General features: G+C 35.0%; 1 protein-coding gene across 2 annotated transcripts in view; it reads right to left on the reverse strand.

Moving 5' to 3' along the window:
• Window positions 1-17,241, reverse strand: part of LOC127861961 (probable proline--tRNA ligase, mitochondrial) — a 23,457-nt gene that overhangs the window by 5,669 nt on the left and 547 nt on the right. Inside the window, exons 1-10 of one of the 2 annotated variants that reach the window (XM_052400746.1) lie at window positions 16,882-17,101; window positions 12,187-12,364; window positions 11,810-11,877; window positions 9,999-10,079; window positions 9,202-9,274; window positions 8,782-8,889; window positions 5,450-5,543; window positions 3,552-3,583; window positions 2,187-2,263; window positions 1,511-1,590 (exon numbers count right to left, since the gene is read on the reverse strand). In XM_052400746.1, the coding sequence (XP_052256706.1) occupies window positions 1,511-1,590; window positions 2,187-2,263; window positions 3,552-3,583; window positions 5,450-5,543; window positions 8,782-8,889; window positions 9,202-9,274; window positions 9,999-10,079; window positions 11,810-11,877; window positions 12,187-12,364; window positions 16,882-17,055 (965 nt within the window). In that variant the 5' untranslated portion in view covers window positions 17,056-17,101. Of the gene's footprint in view, window positions 1-1,510; window positions 1,591-2,186; window positions 2,264-3,551; window positions 3,584-5,449; window positions 5,544-8,781; window positions 8,890-9,201; window positions 9,275-9,998; window positions 10,080-11,809; window positions 11,878-12,186; window positions 12,365-16,881; window positions 17,102-17,241 lie in introns of those variants that run through there. The other variant, XM_052400747.1, reaches the window with a different exon arrangement.

Below are 17,241 nucleotides of genomic sequence, written 5' to 3' on the forward strand. Positions count from 1 at the left end.
CAAGATTCTCAAGTTTCTTGAAAACTTAAAAATACATAAACCTGTATAGATTATGCTAACAAGATATTTAAAGGGCAATATCAAAGGTATTTCACTAAAACAAGGTATTACACAACAAGACTATTACCAAGCAATAAAAGTCCCCTACCAGCTCCATTATTGTCAGAAATTTCACCATTTTCAGAATATATATTTTTTTGTTTCCATAGCAACCACAATTTTTGACATAGGAACAAAATGAAAAAATATTAGGAACTTTTAAAGTTATCGCAGGATCCAGAAAAAACACCATTATCAGCACTATTTCTAGTCTATTTATTGCCATAGCAACCACAATTTTTGACGTAGGAACAAACTGAAATGACGTGCATAATGTCCACATTGCCATCTATCCTTTTTAAAGTTTCATGAAAAAATATTAAGAACTTTAAAAGTTATCGCAGGATCCAGATTTTTTTTTCAGCACTATTTCTAGTCTATTTGTTGCCATAGCAACCACAATTTTTGACGTAGGAACATAATGAAATGACGTGCATAATGTACATATTGCCATCTATTTATGTTGCAAGTTTCATGAAAAAATATTAAGAACTTTCAAAGTTATCGCAGGATCCAGAAAAAAACACCATTTTCAGCACTATTTCTAGTCTTTTTATTGCCATAGCAACCACAATTTTTGACGTAGTAACAAAATGGAATGAATTACATAATGTCGATATTGCCGTCTATCCATGTTGCACATTTTCATGAAAAAATATTAAGAACTTTTAAAGTTATCGCAGGATCCAGAAAAAACACCATTATCAGCACTATTTCTAGTCTATTTGTTGCCATAGCAACAACAATTTTTAACGTAGGAACAAAATGAAATGACGAGCATAATGTCCACATTGCCATCTATCCATGTTCCAAGTTTCATGAAAAAATATTAAGAACTTTAAAAGTTATCGCAGGATCCAGAAAAAACACACCATTTTCAGTACTATTTCTAGTCTATTTGTTGCCATAGCAACCACAATTTTTGACGTAGGAACAAAATAAAATGATGTGAACAATGTGCATATTGCCATCTATCCATGTTCCAAGTTTCATGAAAAAATATTCAGAACTTTTAAAGTTATCACAGGATCCAGAAAAGTGTGACGGACGGACGGAGACAAGACCATAAGTCCCCTCCGGTGAAACCGGTAGGGGACTATAAAGATAGTTCTACTGGTGATGAATACCCTTACAGCTTTGGCAATGATAGTAAAGTCCATCAATTACGACCTTGACCATTATATCCCATATGATGCATCAACAATCATGAGGTATTATCTTCAGTATGTGAAACACTTACAGAAATGATTGAATGGACACGTAATATGGACAGCCAAAAAAGAAGACCAAGCATATACATGAATCATCCCCTAAGGCCTCAACTACAGTATGTCAAACTGTGGGCTAGGGTTATTATTTAAAGTTAATTAACAATGAAATCAATTTCATTCATTTTTGTAATAATACATACACCAGATTTTGATCTTTGTCTCTCACTTGTGCCTTTAAAACCTCTGAGTATTTTGTGCCCAACAGGAATGCATGTCCAACCTGTTAAAGAAAGGCACACTCATTTTAAGAAGTGACCACACTGGTCAAATGTTAAAAGTTAAAAACATGTAAACAACTGTAATATTAAACACAGAAACAATTTGATGTCAAGATATTAAAACAGGTTATCAAATGTTAAATACGTTTTCGATAATAAGTCAATTGGCCGGCCTTGACTATGCGTAAAACATTTAAATAAATACAAAATGTACCATAAATGTACTTATAATTAATACAGAATAAAATATATAAGCCTTCTCTGAGAAGACAGGGTTTGATGCAAGTGCGTAGAGTACATTCAAAGACTAGTCTATCCAGTCTGCAGGCTAATCAGGGATGACACTTTCCGCCGAAACTGTATTCTCGCTCGAAAAAGACTTCAGTTTAAACCACATTTCCATCAAAGCAAAGTGTGGTCCCTGACAAGCCTGCGCAGATTGCACATGCTAATTCAGGACCACACTTTACAACATGCACTATTTCCCATTTTCCCAGAGCAAGGCTCATATCTTAAGCATGGCCTTTACACCAACCAGCATGGCCTTTACACCAACCAGCATGGCTTTTACACCAACAAGCATGGCCTTTACACCAACCTCAATTCCTGTTTGCTTTCGCATATTAGGACAAGATACACTGGGACATTTTGATTCTTTTGAGTCATCTTTTGATGCTGGAATAAAACAAGAAACCGTCGGAGACGGGTGATGCTCCCCAAAGTTTTTTTTTGTCACAATATTGCACTATATATTCAGATAAAAGGAAACGTCTTGAGGGGCATAACTTTGGATAAAATAATAAGATGGATGGTTTAAGCAACTTAAAAATTTCAAGTGGGCCATAACTCTCTATATAAATCATCTAACCAAAACCCACAAACAAGGGCTGTTTGCAAAACATGCATGCCCCCCTATATGGGCTATAAGTTGTAGTAGCAGCCATTGTGTGAATACGTTTTTTGTCACTGTGAACAAAAGTGGTGGTGGTGGTGGTGGTGGTGGTGGTGGTGGTGGTGGTGGTGGTGGTGGTGGTGGTCGTGGTGGTGGTTGATACAATGCATTACAAAAATGCAGTTAGCCTTACATTTGGTAATTTTTTTATATATTACAAGGGAGGAAAATGCTGTAACAAAAAGAACATGCATAAACGGTAGTTGTTTCCCTTGTTTGAACCATGCTAAATCCTTAAAATGCCTATTTCCAGTAACTGTGACCTTGACCTTTGACCAAGTGACCTCAAAATCAATAGGGGTCATCTGCGAGTCATGATCAATGTACCTATGAAGTTTCATGATCCTAGGCCCAAGCGTTCTTGAGTTATCATCTGACAACCACCTGGTGGACGGACCGACCGACAGACAGACCGACATGAGCAAAGCAATATACCCCCTCTTCTTCGAAGGGGGGCATAATAACATGCGTATCTCCTCAAGGTAGTTAAGCTTCCCATAAAGCTTCATTGAATTTCAGTCAGTAGTTGGGGGACAAGAATTGCAGTATATGTACAGTTAATGGAAAATTTCAAAGGGCCATAACTCTGTGAAAAATCATCCGACCAGAACCGGCTGACAATATGCACATCTCCTCTTGGTAGTGAAGCTTCCCATAAAGTTTAATTGAATTCAGGTTATTAATTGTTGAGAAAAAGCCCGGACAAAAATTGTGCACGGACGGACACACGCACGGACAGACGAAGCGGCGACTATATGCTCACCCCAAAAATTTGGGGGAGCATAATAATTGAATTGCAGCAATATTATACAGGCCAGAATCTGTGTGAAACAAACTCTTTTTTTTATTTCCTCGTTATTAGATTTATTGCAAAAGCAAAAAAGTATTTATTTCATTTTTGAAAAAACTGTTTAAATTAATATTGTCTGAGTATACAAAAATGCTAAATTAATTTCACATTAATGTTTTATATGATAAAACAAAAAATACGCTAATAAATCAATTACTTACCAATTAGTTCCGCATTGGATCTAAACCCGCAACTGCAATAATGAAAATCATCAATTCAAAGATCTACAAAACATCAATGCTATCATTATGACAATTAATATAACAAGGGCTGTTTGTAAAACATGCATCCCCCCATATGGGCTGTCCGTTGTAGTTGCAGCCATTGTGTGAATACGTTTTTTGTCACTGTGACCTTGACCTTTGACCTAGTGACCTGAAAATCAATAGGGGTCATCTGCAAATCATGATCAAAGTACCTATGAATTGTCATGATCCTAGGCAAAAGCGTTCTTGAGTTATCATCTGGAAACAATTTTACTGTTTCGGGTCACCGTGACCTTGACCTTTGACCTAGTGACCTGAAAATCAATATGGGTCATCTGCGAGTCATGATCAATGTACCTATGAAGTTTCATGATCCTAGGCGTAAGCCTTCTTGAGTTATCATCCGGAAACCATTTAACTATTTCGGGTCACCGTGACCTTGACCTTTGACCTAGTGACCTGAAAATCAATAGGGGTCATCTGCAAGACATGATCAATCTACCCATGAAGTTTCATGATCCTAGGCATATGTGTTCTTGAATTATCATCCGGAAACCATTTTACTATTTCGGATTACCGTGACCTTGACCTTTGACCTAGTGACCTCAAAATCAATAGGGGTCATCTGCAAGTCATGATCTATCTACCTATGAAGTTTCATGATTCTAGGCCTAAGCGTTCTTGAGTTATCATCCGGAAACCACCTGGTGGACAGACAGACCAGTCGACCGACATGTGCAAAGCAATATACCCCCTCTTCTTCGAAGGGGGGCCTAAATATACCTCGTTTAAAATCAAAAATGTGCATGCGTAACAACTATATTGTATGACATTAAGAAAACAAGAGATTGCCAAGCAATATAGTCCCCTACCGGTGAAACTCGTTGATTGTCAGAATTATTTATTTCTTGTCATAGCAATCAGAATTTTTGACGTAGGAACATATTGAAATGACGTGCATAATCTCCATATTGCCATCTATCCATGTTTCATGTTTCATAAAAAAATATGAAGACACAGGATCCAGAAAAGTGTGACGAACAAACAGACTGACTGACAGACTGACACACAGAGCGCAAACCATAAGTCCCCTCTGGTTTCACCGGAAGGGGACAAAAACCTGGAAATTTACTGCGTGTTTCAAAATATATTTCAGAGGATCCATATTTGCGAACGAGATTGAATCCACTATCATAGTACAGAAAATGATTATATTTGTAATAATGCATTTTTGATCGGATATGTTTTATTATTCCTAAAAATCTGGTTTAGTGAAACGATCTGGGTATTATTTTAAAGCTGCAATTGATATGACTAATAATTTTAAGCTGAAATCAATGTGGCTATTATTTTAAGCTGCAATCGATGTGGCTATTATTTTAAGCTGCAATCGATGTGGCTATTATTTTAAGCTGCAATCGATGTGGCTATTATTTTAAGCTGCAATCGATGTGGCTATTATTTTAAGCTGCAATCGATGTGGCTATTATTTTAAGCTGCAATCGATGTGGCTATTATTTTAAGCTGCAATCGATGTGGCTATTATTTTAAAGCTTCAATTGATGTGGCTTTTTATTTGAAGATGCAATTGATATGGCTACTAGAACCATTCACACAACTACTTAACATATTTTTGTCATATCTTATAATACAGGGATATGTTTTAGAAAAATACCATATTATTACTTATAGTCAAGAAATCTTGTCGTCCAAATGTAAAATCAGAAGTCGCATCCAATGTGTACACTCATTTAATAAATACAAATGCAACAAAATATTTAAAGTGTATACACTAAAATTATTACAGTAAGACATTTTTTCAATTGAGAAGGTATTTAAAGCCAGTATGTAACCTGTCACACAGGTACAATGTGTCCTCCCCCACACTGGCTGGCAGATGGTACTCATGGGACATGCTGCCACCTATATTACCAGTTGCTCCCTCCACTAAAATAGAAAGTAGGAAAAGTTTAAGGACTCTTCTAAAAGTGAGAGTGTGTATTGAAAGTTTATGAGGTCCTTCAAAGCCTGAGGCTTAAGGCTTAATTATGTTTAAACCCGGAGTGTGTTCCATCATTACTTCCTGATAAACTTACTTGAGTGACCAATGATGTGATGAATTCTGTATTTAAGCTGTAATTTCCAGCTATATAGTCTTAAGTGAAATATATTCAATTTTTAATATGGTGTTGAAGCAGGTGTGTAGTTTAAAGCCTGAATTCTCAGAGGAGAACACCTGTTTGATATGGTGACCACTAACCATCTGTGAGGATTGAACACTGGTTGCCTGGGTTAGAAGCCTATGAACCAAACAATGTTTACCTGTCCCTGCTTTCTTATAATTATATCATTATATAAGATGTTGTTGAAAATGTCAATAATGTGTTTATTAATCTTCAATTTAAGCAACTCTATTAATGCTATCAACAATCAACATATAAAATAACAATTACAAAACTAGTTTTTATGTCATGCTTTGTACTTTAACTATATCTTAAATGGGAATAAATCTGCTAAAATAGTTGGATTGATTTTATTAAAATATTAGTACCAGCATACATAGGTCTCTTGTACAAAATAAACAACACTTATGTAGCCTCAAACAACATTTTGTTTTAAAGCCATTAATCAATTATGAAACCCAAGAAGGGCGATGTCGCAAGATTGGCAAACGGCCTTGAATAATTTTTCATGATACATATACAATGCGGGGAATCACGTGGTCAGATTTGAGAAAAATAGCCGCCATTTGATGGAGAAATTGAGTCTACCTTATTACTACCTTTGTACTACCTTTCCTGAAATCGCGAAATATTCCATGTGTTATCTCCACACTCAGACCAATCAGAGGAAAACGGTTGATACTCGATGAAACCGCTCCCGGCTGGCCCTATGATAGGCGTTATCCGATTAAAAACAAGTATGTAATAAGGTAGATGCACCTGTTTGAAGACTCAATTTTTCCATCGAATCGAGGCATCGGCGGCCATTTTCTCTCCAATCTGACCACGTGATTCCCCGCATTGATATAGACATAACAGTTTTGGTACCAAGCTGTCGTTGTCCAGGCGGATGGCAGTAAAATGCTTTTCACTCTTGCACTTTAAAGCAAATTTATATATCCACACCATTGCATTCTCAAGAAATGTCTCCACACAATTTTGGCACTATACATAGATATATTCTAGAAAGAAAAACAGAGAATTGACCATACCTCTACAACAAGAGGGCCATGATGGCCCTGAATCGCTCACCTGACTCATTAAGATCAGATGAAAACTATGACCTCTATTGTCTACACAATGTTTTTCTATGATTTGACCTAGTGACCTAGTTCCTGACTCTAGATGACCCAAATACAATCCCAATCCAGATTTCATCAAGATAAACATTCTGACCACAGTTCATAAATATTGGATGAAAACTGTGACCTCTATTGTCAACACAAGGTTTTTCTATTTATTTGACCTAGATTTTTACCCCAGATGACCCAAATACAATCCCACCCAGATTTCATCAAGAATTCTGACCAAATTTCATAAAGGTTGGATGAAAACTGTCATCTCTAATGTCTACACAAGGTTTTTCTATTATTTGACCTAGTGACCTAGTTTTTGACCCCAGATCATCCAAATAAAATCCCAACCCAGATTTCATCAAGATAAATATTCTGACCAAATTTCATAAAGATTGGATGAAAACTGTGACCTCTATTGTCTATATGGGCTATAAGTTGTAGTAGCAACCATTGTGTGAATACGTTTTTTGTCACTGTGAATGGTGGTGGTGGTGGTGGTGGTGGTGGTGTAGTAGTAGTAGTAGTAGTAGTAGTAGTAGTAGTAGTAGTAGTAGTAGTAGTAGTAGTAGTAGTAATAGTAGTTGTAGTAGTAGTAGTAGTAGTAGTAGTAGTAGAAGTAGTAGTAGTAGTAGTAGTAAAAGTAGTAGTAGAAGTAGTAGTAGTAGTAGTAGTAGTAGTAGTAGTGGTAGTAGTAGTAGTAGTAGTAGTAGTAGTGGTAAAAGTAGTAGTAGTAGTGGCAGTAGTAGTAGAAGTAGTAATAGTAGACGTGGTGGTGGTGGTGGTGGTGGTGGTGGTAGTAGTACTAGTAGTAGTAGTACTAGTAGTAGTAGTAGTAGTAGTAGTAGTAGTAGTAGTAGTAGTAGTAGTAGTAGTAGTAGTGGTAGAAGTAGTAGAAGTAGTAGTAGTAGTAGTAGTAGTAGTAGAAGTAGTAGTAGTAGTAGTAGTAGTAGTAGCAGTAGCAGTAGCAGTAGCAGTAGCAGCATTACAAGACCAATACTTAAGAATGATCAAATGGGAAAAGGTAACATAGCACCAGCAGTAAATATGGGGCTCATTTACAGGTCAGATTTGGAATCTCTGCTGTAAAATGAGATTTTGAATGAATTAAAGGGAGGCAAATCTGTAATAAAAAGAACATGCATAAACCGTAGTTGTTTCCCTTGTTTGAACCATGCTAAATCCTTACAAGTTTGGAAAGAATTGGATGAAAAATTTGGACTTTATTGCATAAACACCATTTTCTCAATTCAAGGGGAGGTAATTCTGTACTTCATGGACCAATAATTCTCATTTTTTGTAGGGTTCGTGTCCTCATTGATATAAAGACACTGTACAAATTTGGAAAGGATCGGACAAAAAATGTGGAAGATTTTTGAAAGTTTTCACAAAATAGGCAAAAACGAATAAAAATGCAAAGTTCAACGAGCTCCTGCGGCCATGTTTTTTGACGAATCAAATTTCTTTGAACAACTTTTTCAGGGGAGCCCTCAAAGGTCATCCCTGTGAAATTTTTTGAAAATCTGATGAGCGGTTTCTGACAAGAAGATTTTTTAAGGTTTTTACCATATATGGTCATGGCGGCCATCTTGGTTATGTGATCAAATTTTTTTTAACAATTCTTTTGTCCCATGACCTAGGGATGCTCCACATGAAATTTAGTTGAAATTGGCTCAATGGTTTAGTAGAAGAAGATGTTTACAAATTGTTTACAGACGGACGGACGGACGCCGGACGCTGAGTGATCACAATAGCTCACCTCGAGCTATCGCTCAGGTGAGCTAAAAAATCAGCACAGCAATCATGTTGGCACACCAAATATATCACTTATGTTTCCAATCATTAATATAAATTTTAAAATTTGTTATTTTGTCAAAGCTTGGTTCTTACCTTTCACGTATTTCAGCTTAAGCCTGTCAAATATTCTGCAGTAGGCCTGGCATGTGAGTTCATACGTTTGCATTGCCGCTTCCTCAGTCAAGTCAAATGAATACATATCTGACCGATATACAACTAATATTACATGATAATTCAAAGCAATCTTAAAATATATGAATAATTATACATTGTTTATTTATCTCAGATATAAAATAATACATTGAGAAATATTTATCGACAATAGCACTTAAATAATTTGTGAAAACTTAATTTACATACATGTAGGTAGTTATTTCATAACAAAATGCATAACTTAAAATACTAATAAAGTAATATCTTCCAGAAAGAAAATAAAACACATGCATTTTTCAATATTAAATGTGATTTTTATCTAAAAAAACACACGCAATAACTAACATAAGCATAGTTCACCTTTCATTTCAAATTCACGACCTCTCAGTAGTCCAAACTTTGGATGCATTTCATCTCTAAATTTTCTTGTGAGCTACAAATCAATTTTGTTAATTATCTATTAAATGATAGTTGTTTAAATATATTTTCAATAAAAAAAATCTCATAAGTCACAAGAAATCATTAAATGTCTTCCATAATGATTATATTTTAAGACTGGCGGAAGATCATTTCTTTAATTGTGCATTTACAAACCATTTTCAGTCAATAAACCAAATGTCTCATTTGAAGAAAAGAATACAAGAATTAATGCCTAATTATAATTACTATTTTTACAAATGGCGAAAATATTATTCTCCCACCCCAATTAGTCTATTTTGGCCATAAAGTTTTTATGTATCATTGGCATTGTCATTAAAAAATACTTCATAATAATATCACTAAAATGCTTTTATTTTGAGTATCAGTGCGATATTTAACAATTTTGAAACCCAGTGAGGTATAGAGAGTTTATTGTTACTTAAATGTTCTCAATATGAGAAAACAAAACTTTCGAGAATATGGAATTGATAGCATATCATGTTGCTATAATTTCAACATCATTCTTTGCCATTCAAGTGTGATGCAATTTAAATCTTTTTCATATTTATGATTTTGTAATTCAATGTTAACACATCAGGACTCCAGATTGTTGTTTGTGCACATAGCTGTTAACAGCAATACATTAACAGATCTCTCTTTAATATTCTATTTTATTTTAACATACCAAATAAATTGACAGACAATATGAAAATCTGAAGTATTGTATTCCTGTTTACCTGGTACAACATAACTGGAAGCCGCTTGTAGGACAATTGCTCAAACTGTGCCACCAAGTTTGTTACCAGCTCCTCGTGAGTCTGCAATAAAGAGTCCATTAATTAACCCTATACCACTTAGTTGCGTATTTTCATGCATTTGTAGTCCCTTAGAAAATTTAATTCAATGAAAGACCTTTCGTATTAGATTCAAGTTTTTAGGGCTTCATTTTTAAACCTTAAATACTGATGAGCAGCAAACAGCATAAAACCTGAACAGACTGCGAGTTACTCACAGGCTGTTCTGGTTTTATGCTGTTTGCACATTTTCACTTTGATTCTGAATGGTAAAGGGTTAAACAAAACTCTTTTCAGTAAAAAAAATAAATAATTTACTTGCATTTACCATCACATTATGAGTAATAAGTACATGATGATGTGTTCCAACTTGGAGTGCTGCGATAGAATATTATGTATGCATGCAAAATTTATATTATATATGATTCCAAGATAATAAGATTTCTTGATAACAAAATACAAATATTGTATAACTAAATGTATGCAATATTATAAGCATTTCTAGATTCCGAAGGATACAGACTTGGTTATGTAAGAACGTGTCCATAACATGTGGGGTATGAGAAGAACATTTATTGATATGATGTGTGTAGTTACAGAAATGTACACCATTTTTGATGCTTAATTGAATTCAACAATAGCTTCATCACAGACAAAACAGCAGTCCCTTAATGGATAATTTTGTTGTAGAACTAGATCTCTGTAAGTTTAAACAACCTAGCTTAAGAACTTGTCGGTTAGAGCAAGATTCAGACTTCAGTTTTAAAGTTGTTCAGAAACAACACATAAATTGAAGTATATTGAAACATGCATATTCACCCTATAGCCCATTTTTTCAATCTAAGTTGAGAACTTTTTGAGCTGTCACAGGATCAAGATGTTATTTTCCCCTTACTTCTTTTATCATAGCAACCACAATTTTTGTCTGGCAAAAATCTGAAATAGCTTTCACATTCTATATTCAGTCTATACTCATACTGTGTGTCACCAACCTAGCTTAAGTATTGTTAAGTTGTTGCATGATCAAATTTGTGTATAAACAGACATACAAATGTGGACATAACTAAAATAACATGCATACTGGTATTCCATTTCTGGCACTCTATCCACATATCATGTTTCATTAACATACATTACATAAATAGAAATTGCATGATAAATATTTTAGTTTTAAACAAGACTATTGCCAAAGAATATAAGTCCCCTACCTGCTGCACCATTGTCAGAAATATATATATATTTTTTTATTTGTTGCCATAATCAACCAGAATTTTTGACATAGGAACAGAATGTAATGACGTGCATTATGTCCTTATTGCCATCTATTCATGTTTCAAGTTTCATGAAAAAAAATATGAAGAACTTTTAAAGTTATCGCAGGATCCAGAAAAGTGTGACAGACAGACTGACAGACACACAGAGCGCAAACCATAAGTCCCCTTCGGTGAAACCGAAATTGGATCAATTTATTTCAAAAATAAGGGATGTCTAGTGTATTTATTTCTATATTTAGAATATTTCTTACAGAAATTCCTTTATGCAAACAGCGTAGCATCATGCGGCATCTCATCTGGGTCTACGCTGTTTGCCAAGGCCTTTTTTCTAGACGCTAGGCATAAATGGGTTAAACAACTCTCTAAGTTATGGGATCATTATTTTCAGTAGATATATTTAAAGAACCATTTACTTTCATTACAAATACTTTACTTACGATGCTCAGCGTTGAATATTAAGTGACTTTAAAAATTACTTACAGGGCCTAAACAATATTCAGCAGATTTTCGGTCCTTAAGCTTGAACAACTCATGTGTGTCCCATCTACCTGAAAATAAAATATCTAATACTGACATTCCATCAACCTAATGACATTAATTTATTGAGAAAAAGTGTTATTTTTTAAAACATGTCATTCCATGAACACATGGAAACGGCTTGCCCTAGAAGTAAACTACAGACTTTTCAATACATACATGAACTTTGAACTCTGGATCAACGTATGTTCCTTTGAACAGACAAGTCAGTAAGTTTTAAAATACAGCTTAACTACTATTTTTACTACATAATTTTGCGCGCTCATGAAACAATTATTGTATTCGTACAATTTCCTAACAAATATTAAATGTCTTTTTACCAGTCTTCTTCCACAGTGCAGCTGATATCATTGTTGGCATGGATATTTTCTGAGCACCAATGGCCTGCATTTCCTGGTCAATAACCTTGGTGAGCTTTTCCAGGGCTCGTAAACCCAATGGAAGATAATAGAATGCCCCATTATGACAGTGAAATAGGATTTCATTGTGCAGAAAAAGCTGAAACAAATAATAACATGTATTTATGTGTCTGTTACATTACTTATTGACTGAAACATTAACATTGTACTAATTTGTACAGTATCACACAGACGTCATCTGATCATAAGACTAACTAGAAAAGAACAATATAACAAGAGCAACGCATAACGGGTGCCAACGCTCGGCTGCCGGTGCAGTTTTGAATAAATGAAAGCTTGCCAGATTTATTTTTTTTAGAGGTCACAGTGACCATGACCTTTGACAAAGTGACTCAAAAATGGGTGTGACGTGTAGAACTCATCAAGGTGCATCTTCATTGAAGTTTCAAAGTTGTAGGTGGAAGCACTTTGATTCATAGCAAAATGTCAAGTTTTTAGCACAATGGAGATGTGCGACGACACGACGAGCTGGCTATGACAATACCTCGGGTTTTCTCCGAAAACAGTCGAGCTAAAAATAAGACTCATTATAAGGCTCAGACGGCTCTTGATAACTCGCCTGAGTCTTGTTCTTTGAAGAGACATTTATTTTTCTTACAAAGTCTTTATTAAACATATGTGTCAGGGTTTGGTCCCAGCAGCAAAATTTTAACAAAATGTACCTAGAGTTTTGCCAGTTTTATTTTTACCCAAGACATCACTTAAACAACTTTTTACAGGACCACTATCCCATAAGACATAACAAATATAACTACAGCTTTTTAACAGAGGTGACGAATACCCCCCATGCCGCATTGACACAGAATATTTTGCATGTTGTCTTAACAAAAAAAAGCCGACACCATGCTCAATGTTTAAAACGCACTTAGTGACCCCGTGACCTAGTTTTTGACCCGGCATGGCCCATGTTCGAACTTGACCTACACATCATCTAGATATAAATTCTGACCAAGTGTGGTGAAGATCGGATGACAACTACTTGAATTATAGAGCGGAAACTATGCTGAATGTGTTAAACGTACTAAGTGACCCCGTGACCTAGTTTTTGATCTGGCATGGCCCATGTTAGAACTTGGCCTTAAGATCATCTAGATACAACTTCTGACCATGTTTGGTGAAGCTCAGATGAAAACTACCGTAATTACTCTATGTTTTTGGACACCCCCTTTTTTAGCAAAAATAATTATTTTTCGTGACTCTTAATTTTAGGACACACGAGTTTTCGTCCATAATTAATGTCTCTCAGTTTTCGAACAGTAAATTTTACAGCGCTTTTTTACAAAATTTCGGTCCTTTTTTTGATATCTAATGACACTTCGATCATACGGTTTTACAACCAGATTAACATCATAAAACATGGCAGGTGCGTGCCTGAGGGCAACGGACCATTACATTTGCGTTATTGGGTAAATAACCTTGTAAACCGGTATTAAACAATTCGCCAGATAGCATAAGCGTTATGAAAATTACCAGGGGTAGTGCCAATTAACAGTCCGTTCAATTATCTACCGCCATGGTACTACCCCTTCTCAGTAAAATAACTGTGACAAATACTAAACGCTTCAAAGTGTGATGCACCCTATTGCAAGTTATACGAACAATGGAAGGTGTTAGACAACAACTATCGGCAATGAACAAACAAAGAATTCATATTTTGCTTTTTTTTATTGCGTTAATTACAGGTTCATACAAGCGAGTATCGGTACATCACATGCTTATCTTTGAACTCGTTGGTCAAAGTACAACCTTGTAGTAACTTTCTGTCAAATAAATTAAGCATTTAAAATAATTTAAAATGCAGTGCAAACATATATAACTGTAATATATACTTTACGACATGGTATTTTACAAGCGCGCGCTATTACCGGTAGTAGTTGATACAATTGACGCTATTTTTGGGCACTTCAATTTTCGACTCTAAGTTTTCGGACACCTGTATTTTGTGAATATTTTTCATATCTAAGTTTTCGGACACGAACAAAATTAATTATTTTTAAGTGTCCGAAAACATAGAGTAATTACGGTACTTGAATTAGAGAGCGGACACCATGCTCAATGTTTAAAACGCACTAAGTGACCCGTGACCGAGTTTGTGACCCGGCATGAGCCATATTCGAACTTGACCTAGACATCATCTAGATACAACATCTGACCAAGTAGGGTGAAGATCGGATGAAAACAACTTGAATTAGAGAGCGGACACTTAATACCGACCGACAAGCTCACTCCTATATACCCCCCTAAACTTCGTTTGTGGGGGTATAAAAATACTCTGGAACAACCAGTGGAGAAATGCTGTTTAATCATTTCATAGTTATGAAATCATTGATAAAATCATTAAAGGTTTCCTTTTGTTATAATAGTAAAAACTGACCTAGCGGTCAACTGAGAACAACAATCGACTGCAGACAATACATGTAGTCAGTTTGGCTCCTACTATATTATATACACTTGAGAACAGCGGTCAACTATCCATAACGACCAACGGCCAGTACCTCGGTATATTTCACTCGGAAAGTCATTTTTGAACTGAGAACAACGTTCATGAATCAGTCATTTTGAGTTGCGAAAAGTAAAAGTACAAAAGAAACAGGTGCAAGTAACAATAACAATATGTATTAGTAGCAATTATCGGCTGCAGTCACAATAACAAAGCATGAACGTGTTACAAAGTCAATAGATCTTTATTGCCGATAAGGTGTTCAAAACAACACTTAGCTGGCGTGTATTGTAATAAGAAGGCTATAAAGATTAGTGATTGTCTATTAAAGAAAAAACAGACATTGAATTTCAATTTTTTTTAACAAACTGAATAAACTGAATGAGTCTTTTTTGTTGAATGGGAACAATACAGTTATACTGTACTTTCAGTTAATGACAGAGAATCCGCTTTTATACTTGTTCGGACGTGATGTCGATGACATGTGACAACCTTCATTAAAAAAATATCCCTATTAATGTAATCGGAACATAAGTAAACAATAATACTAACGTTGATAAAGTCATAGATTTGTTGTTGTTTTTTTGTTCTCAGTTTTGACTGTTTTCATGATCCAATTTGTGAAATCAGGGTATAAGATTCAATCTGTATATATATAATTTTGGCCGCATTAATATGCCCATAATTGGCACAAATAGGTCAACAAGAGCTGTGTTTGTGAAACACAATGCCCACTACATCATAGAAGCTACTTTAGAGAAAATTGTTTAGTGCAAAGCCTGTTACTTTATCAAGAATTAAGAAATAAACTCTTACTTGATCTGTAAGTCATGAAGGTAGACACACTCACCTAAAGGAAGGTCAGTTTCTTAAAGTGTTTTGGAAAAAAATCCGGAAAAATGTGATTTGAAGAAAATTCCTTAGTCAAACCCTTTAACTTTGTCAAGAATCAATTGACCAGAATGAAACTCAAACTTCATCTGTAAGACATGAAGGTAGATTCTCACACAAAAAATCATCTCAATATTTGAAAGCGTTTAGGAAATAAGTCCTGTTTTTCTAGATAAAATGTCAAGGTTAGTAATTTCAATCAATGGATTGGAACATAACTTAAATTTATCTGTAAGTCATGCAGGTAGACCCACACATCAAAAATTGGGAAAATATCCAGAAGGGTCAGGGGAAAACATTTTGGAAATCGAATGCAGGACAGTGTGACTAATAAAGACATGAAAACGAGGACATAAAACATCACTTAAATGATCCTACATATCTTCTAGTTGCAATAATTCAACTCTCAGCTTTATAACCCAAAGGGTCGCAAAGAGTTACAATGCGCCGTCTTTAGGCCAAATGTGCAAAATCTAATCACCACTGAAAATGCTAAGGAACACTTATATTGCAAAAACTTATCAACGTTTACCTCAAATTACCTGTCTAAAGCACAAACTCATGCAAATGGTACCATTAAAGCAAGAAATAATTGCTTTTTATTTACTTGTTTATTCTTTCGTATGCTCTATCCACCATATTGGGAAACTGTCGTAATGTTGCCGATTAAAAGTGTCGCTATGGATTAGGTCGCAGTACACCAATCTTTTTGTGATGTAAACTAAGTTGATAATGATGTCAAACAGACGTCGAATATTTACACTGTTCCAAATTTTAAAATGAAAATGCCAGCAAGAATAGTGTGTTGAAACATCGTGGTGTTTTTTAGGTTGCATGCAAAGTACAATGTCTGTAGGCTGCCATTCAGGTTTAATAATTTAATGTGTTTTCGAAGCTTTATATTCATCGCTTTCCTTAATTGGTAACAAACGACATCTGTTCAGTGCGAGCATTAGTGTGAGCACAAAATCTGTATGCATAACTGCTAATGTGTTTATGAAGGGGTGCATATGTACTACCAGAGTGGCCATAGCAAAATTATCTAAGGCTCTGTGAGTATTTTTATATGGACTTAGGTGTCTTCCTCCTGAATGAAGTTGGTATATTGCTAAAGAGTATACACACTTAGACTACTGAATCTGAAATGTAATGAGGTCTCTTTGTAAATGAAAACCCCGGTCCTAGTTTAAAGACTAAAGTATCGATACATATTTACTAAACCGTACAAAATATCAGAAACATAAATAAGGCCATTATGGGCTTACATTTTGGCTACGGCATGTTATGCCCTCTTGCTTTGTTTTGCCTGGAGTAAACAAACGAATGCGACTTGCATATTTTCTGCTGTTTATTTGTCCTGAATAAAATCTCTTCAAGTAAGGGATTCTCATTAAATCAGATAAATGGAGTAAAGCTGATACGACACTTGTCCTTTTCATGTTGTGTTTTTGTTTTTCATGAAGCTTACTCTTACAACTAAATAATTTTCCATTTGAAAATATTCGTTGTTTGCTTAAAAAAAACAATTTATATAGCTTATCGATTTATAAATATATAATCTAACAATTACACTTTTAATTTTCAAAACAATAAAACCCCATCTAAATCATTTCATTGAGATCGAT

The sequence above is a fragment of the Dreissena polymorpha genome, chromosome 16, assembly GCF_020536995.1.
Source record: "Dreissena polymorpha isolate Duluth1 chromosome 16, UMN_Dpol_1.0, whole genome shotgun sequence".
Taxonomy (NCBI): domain Eukaryota; kingdom Metazoa; phylum Mollusca; class Bivalvia; order Myida; family Dreissenidae; genus Dreissena; species Dreissena polymorpha.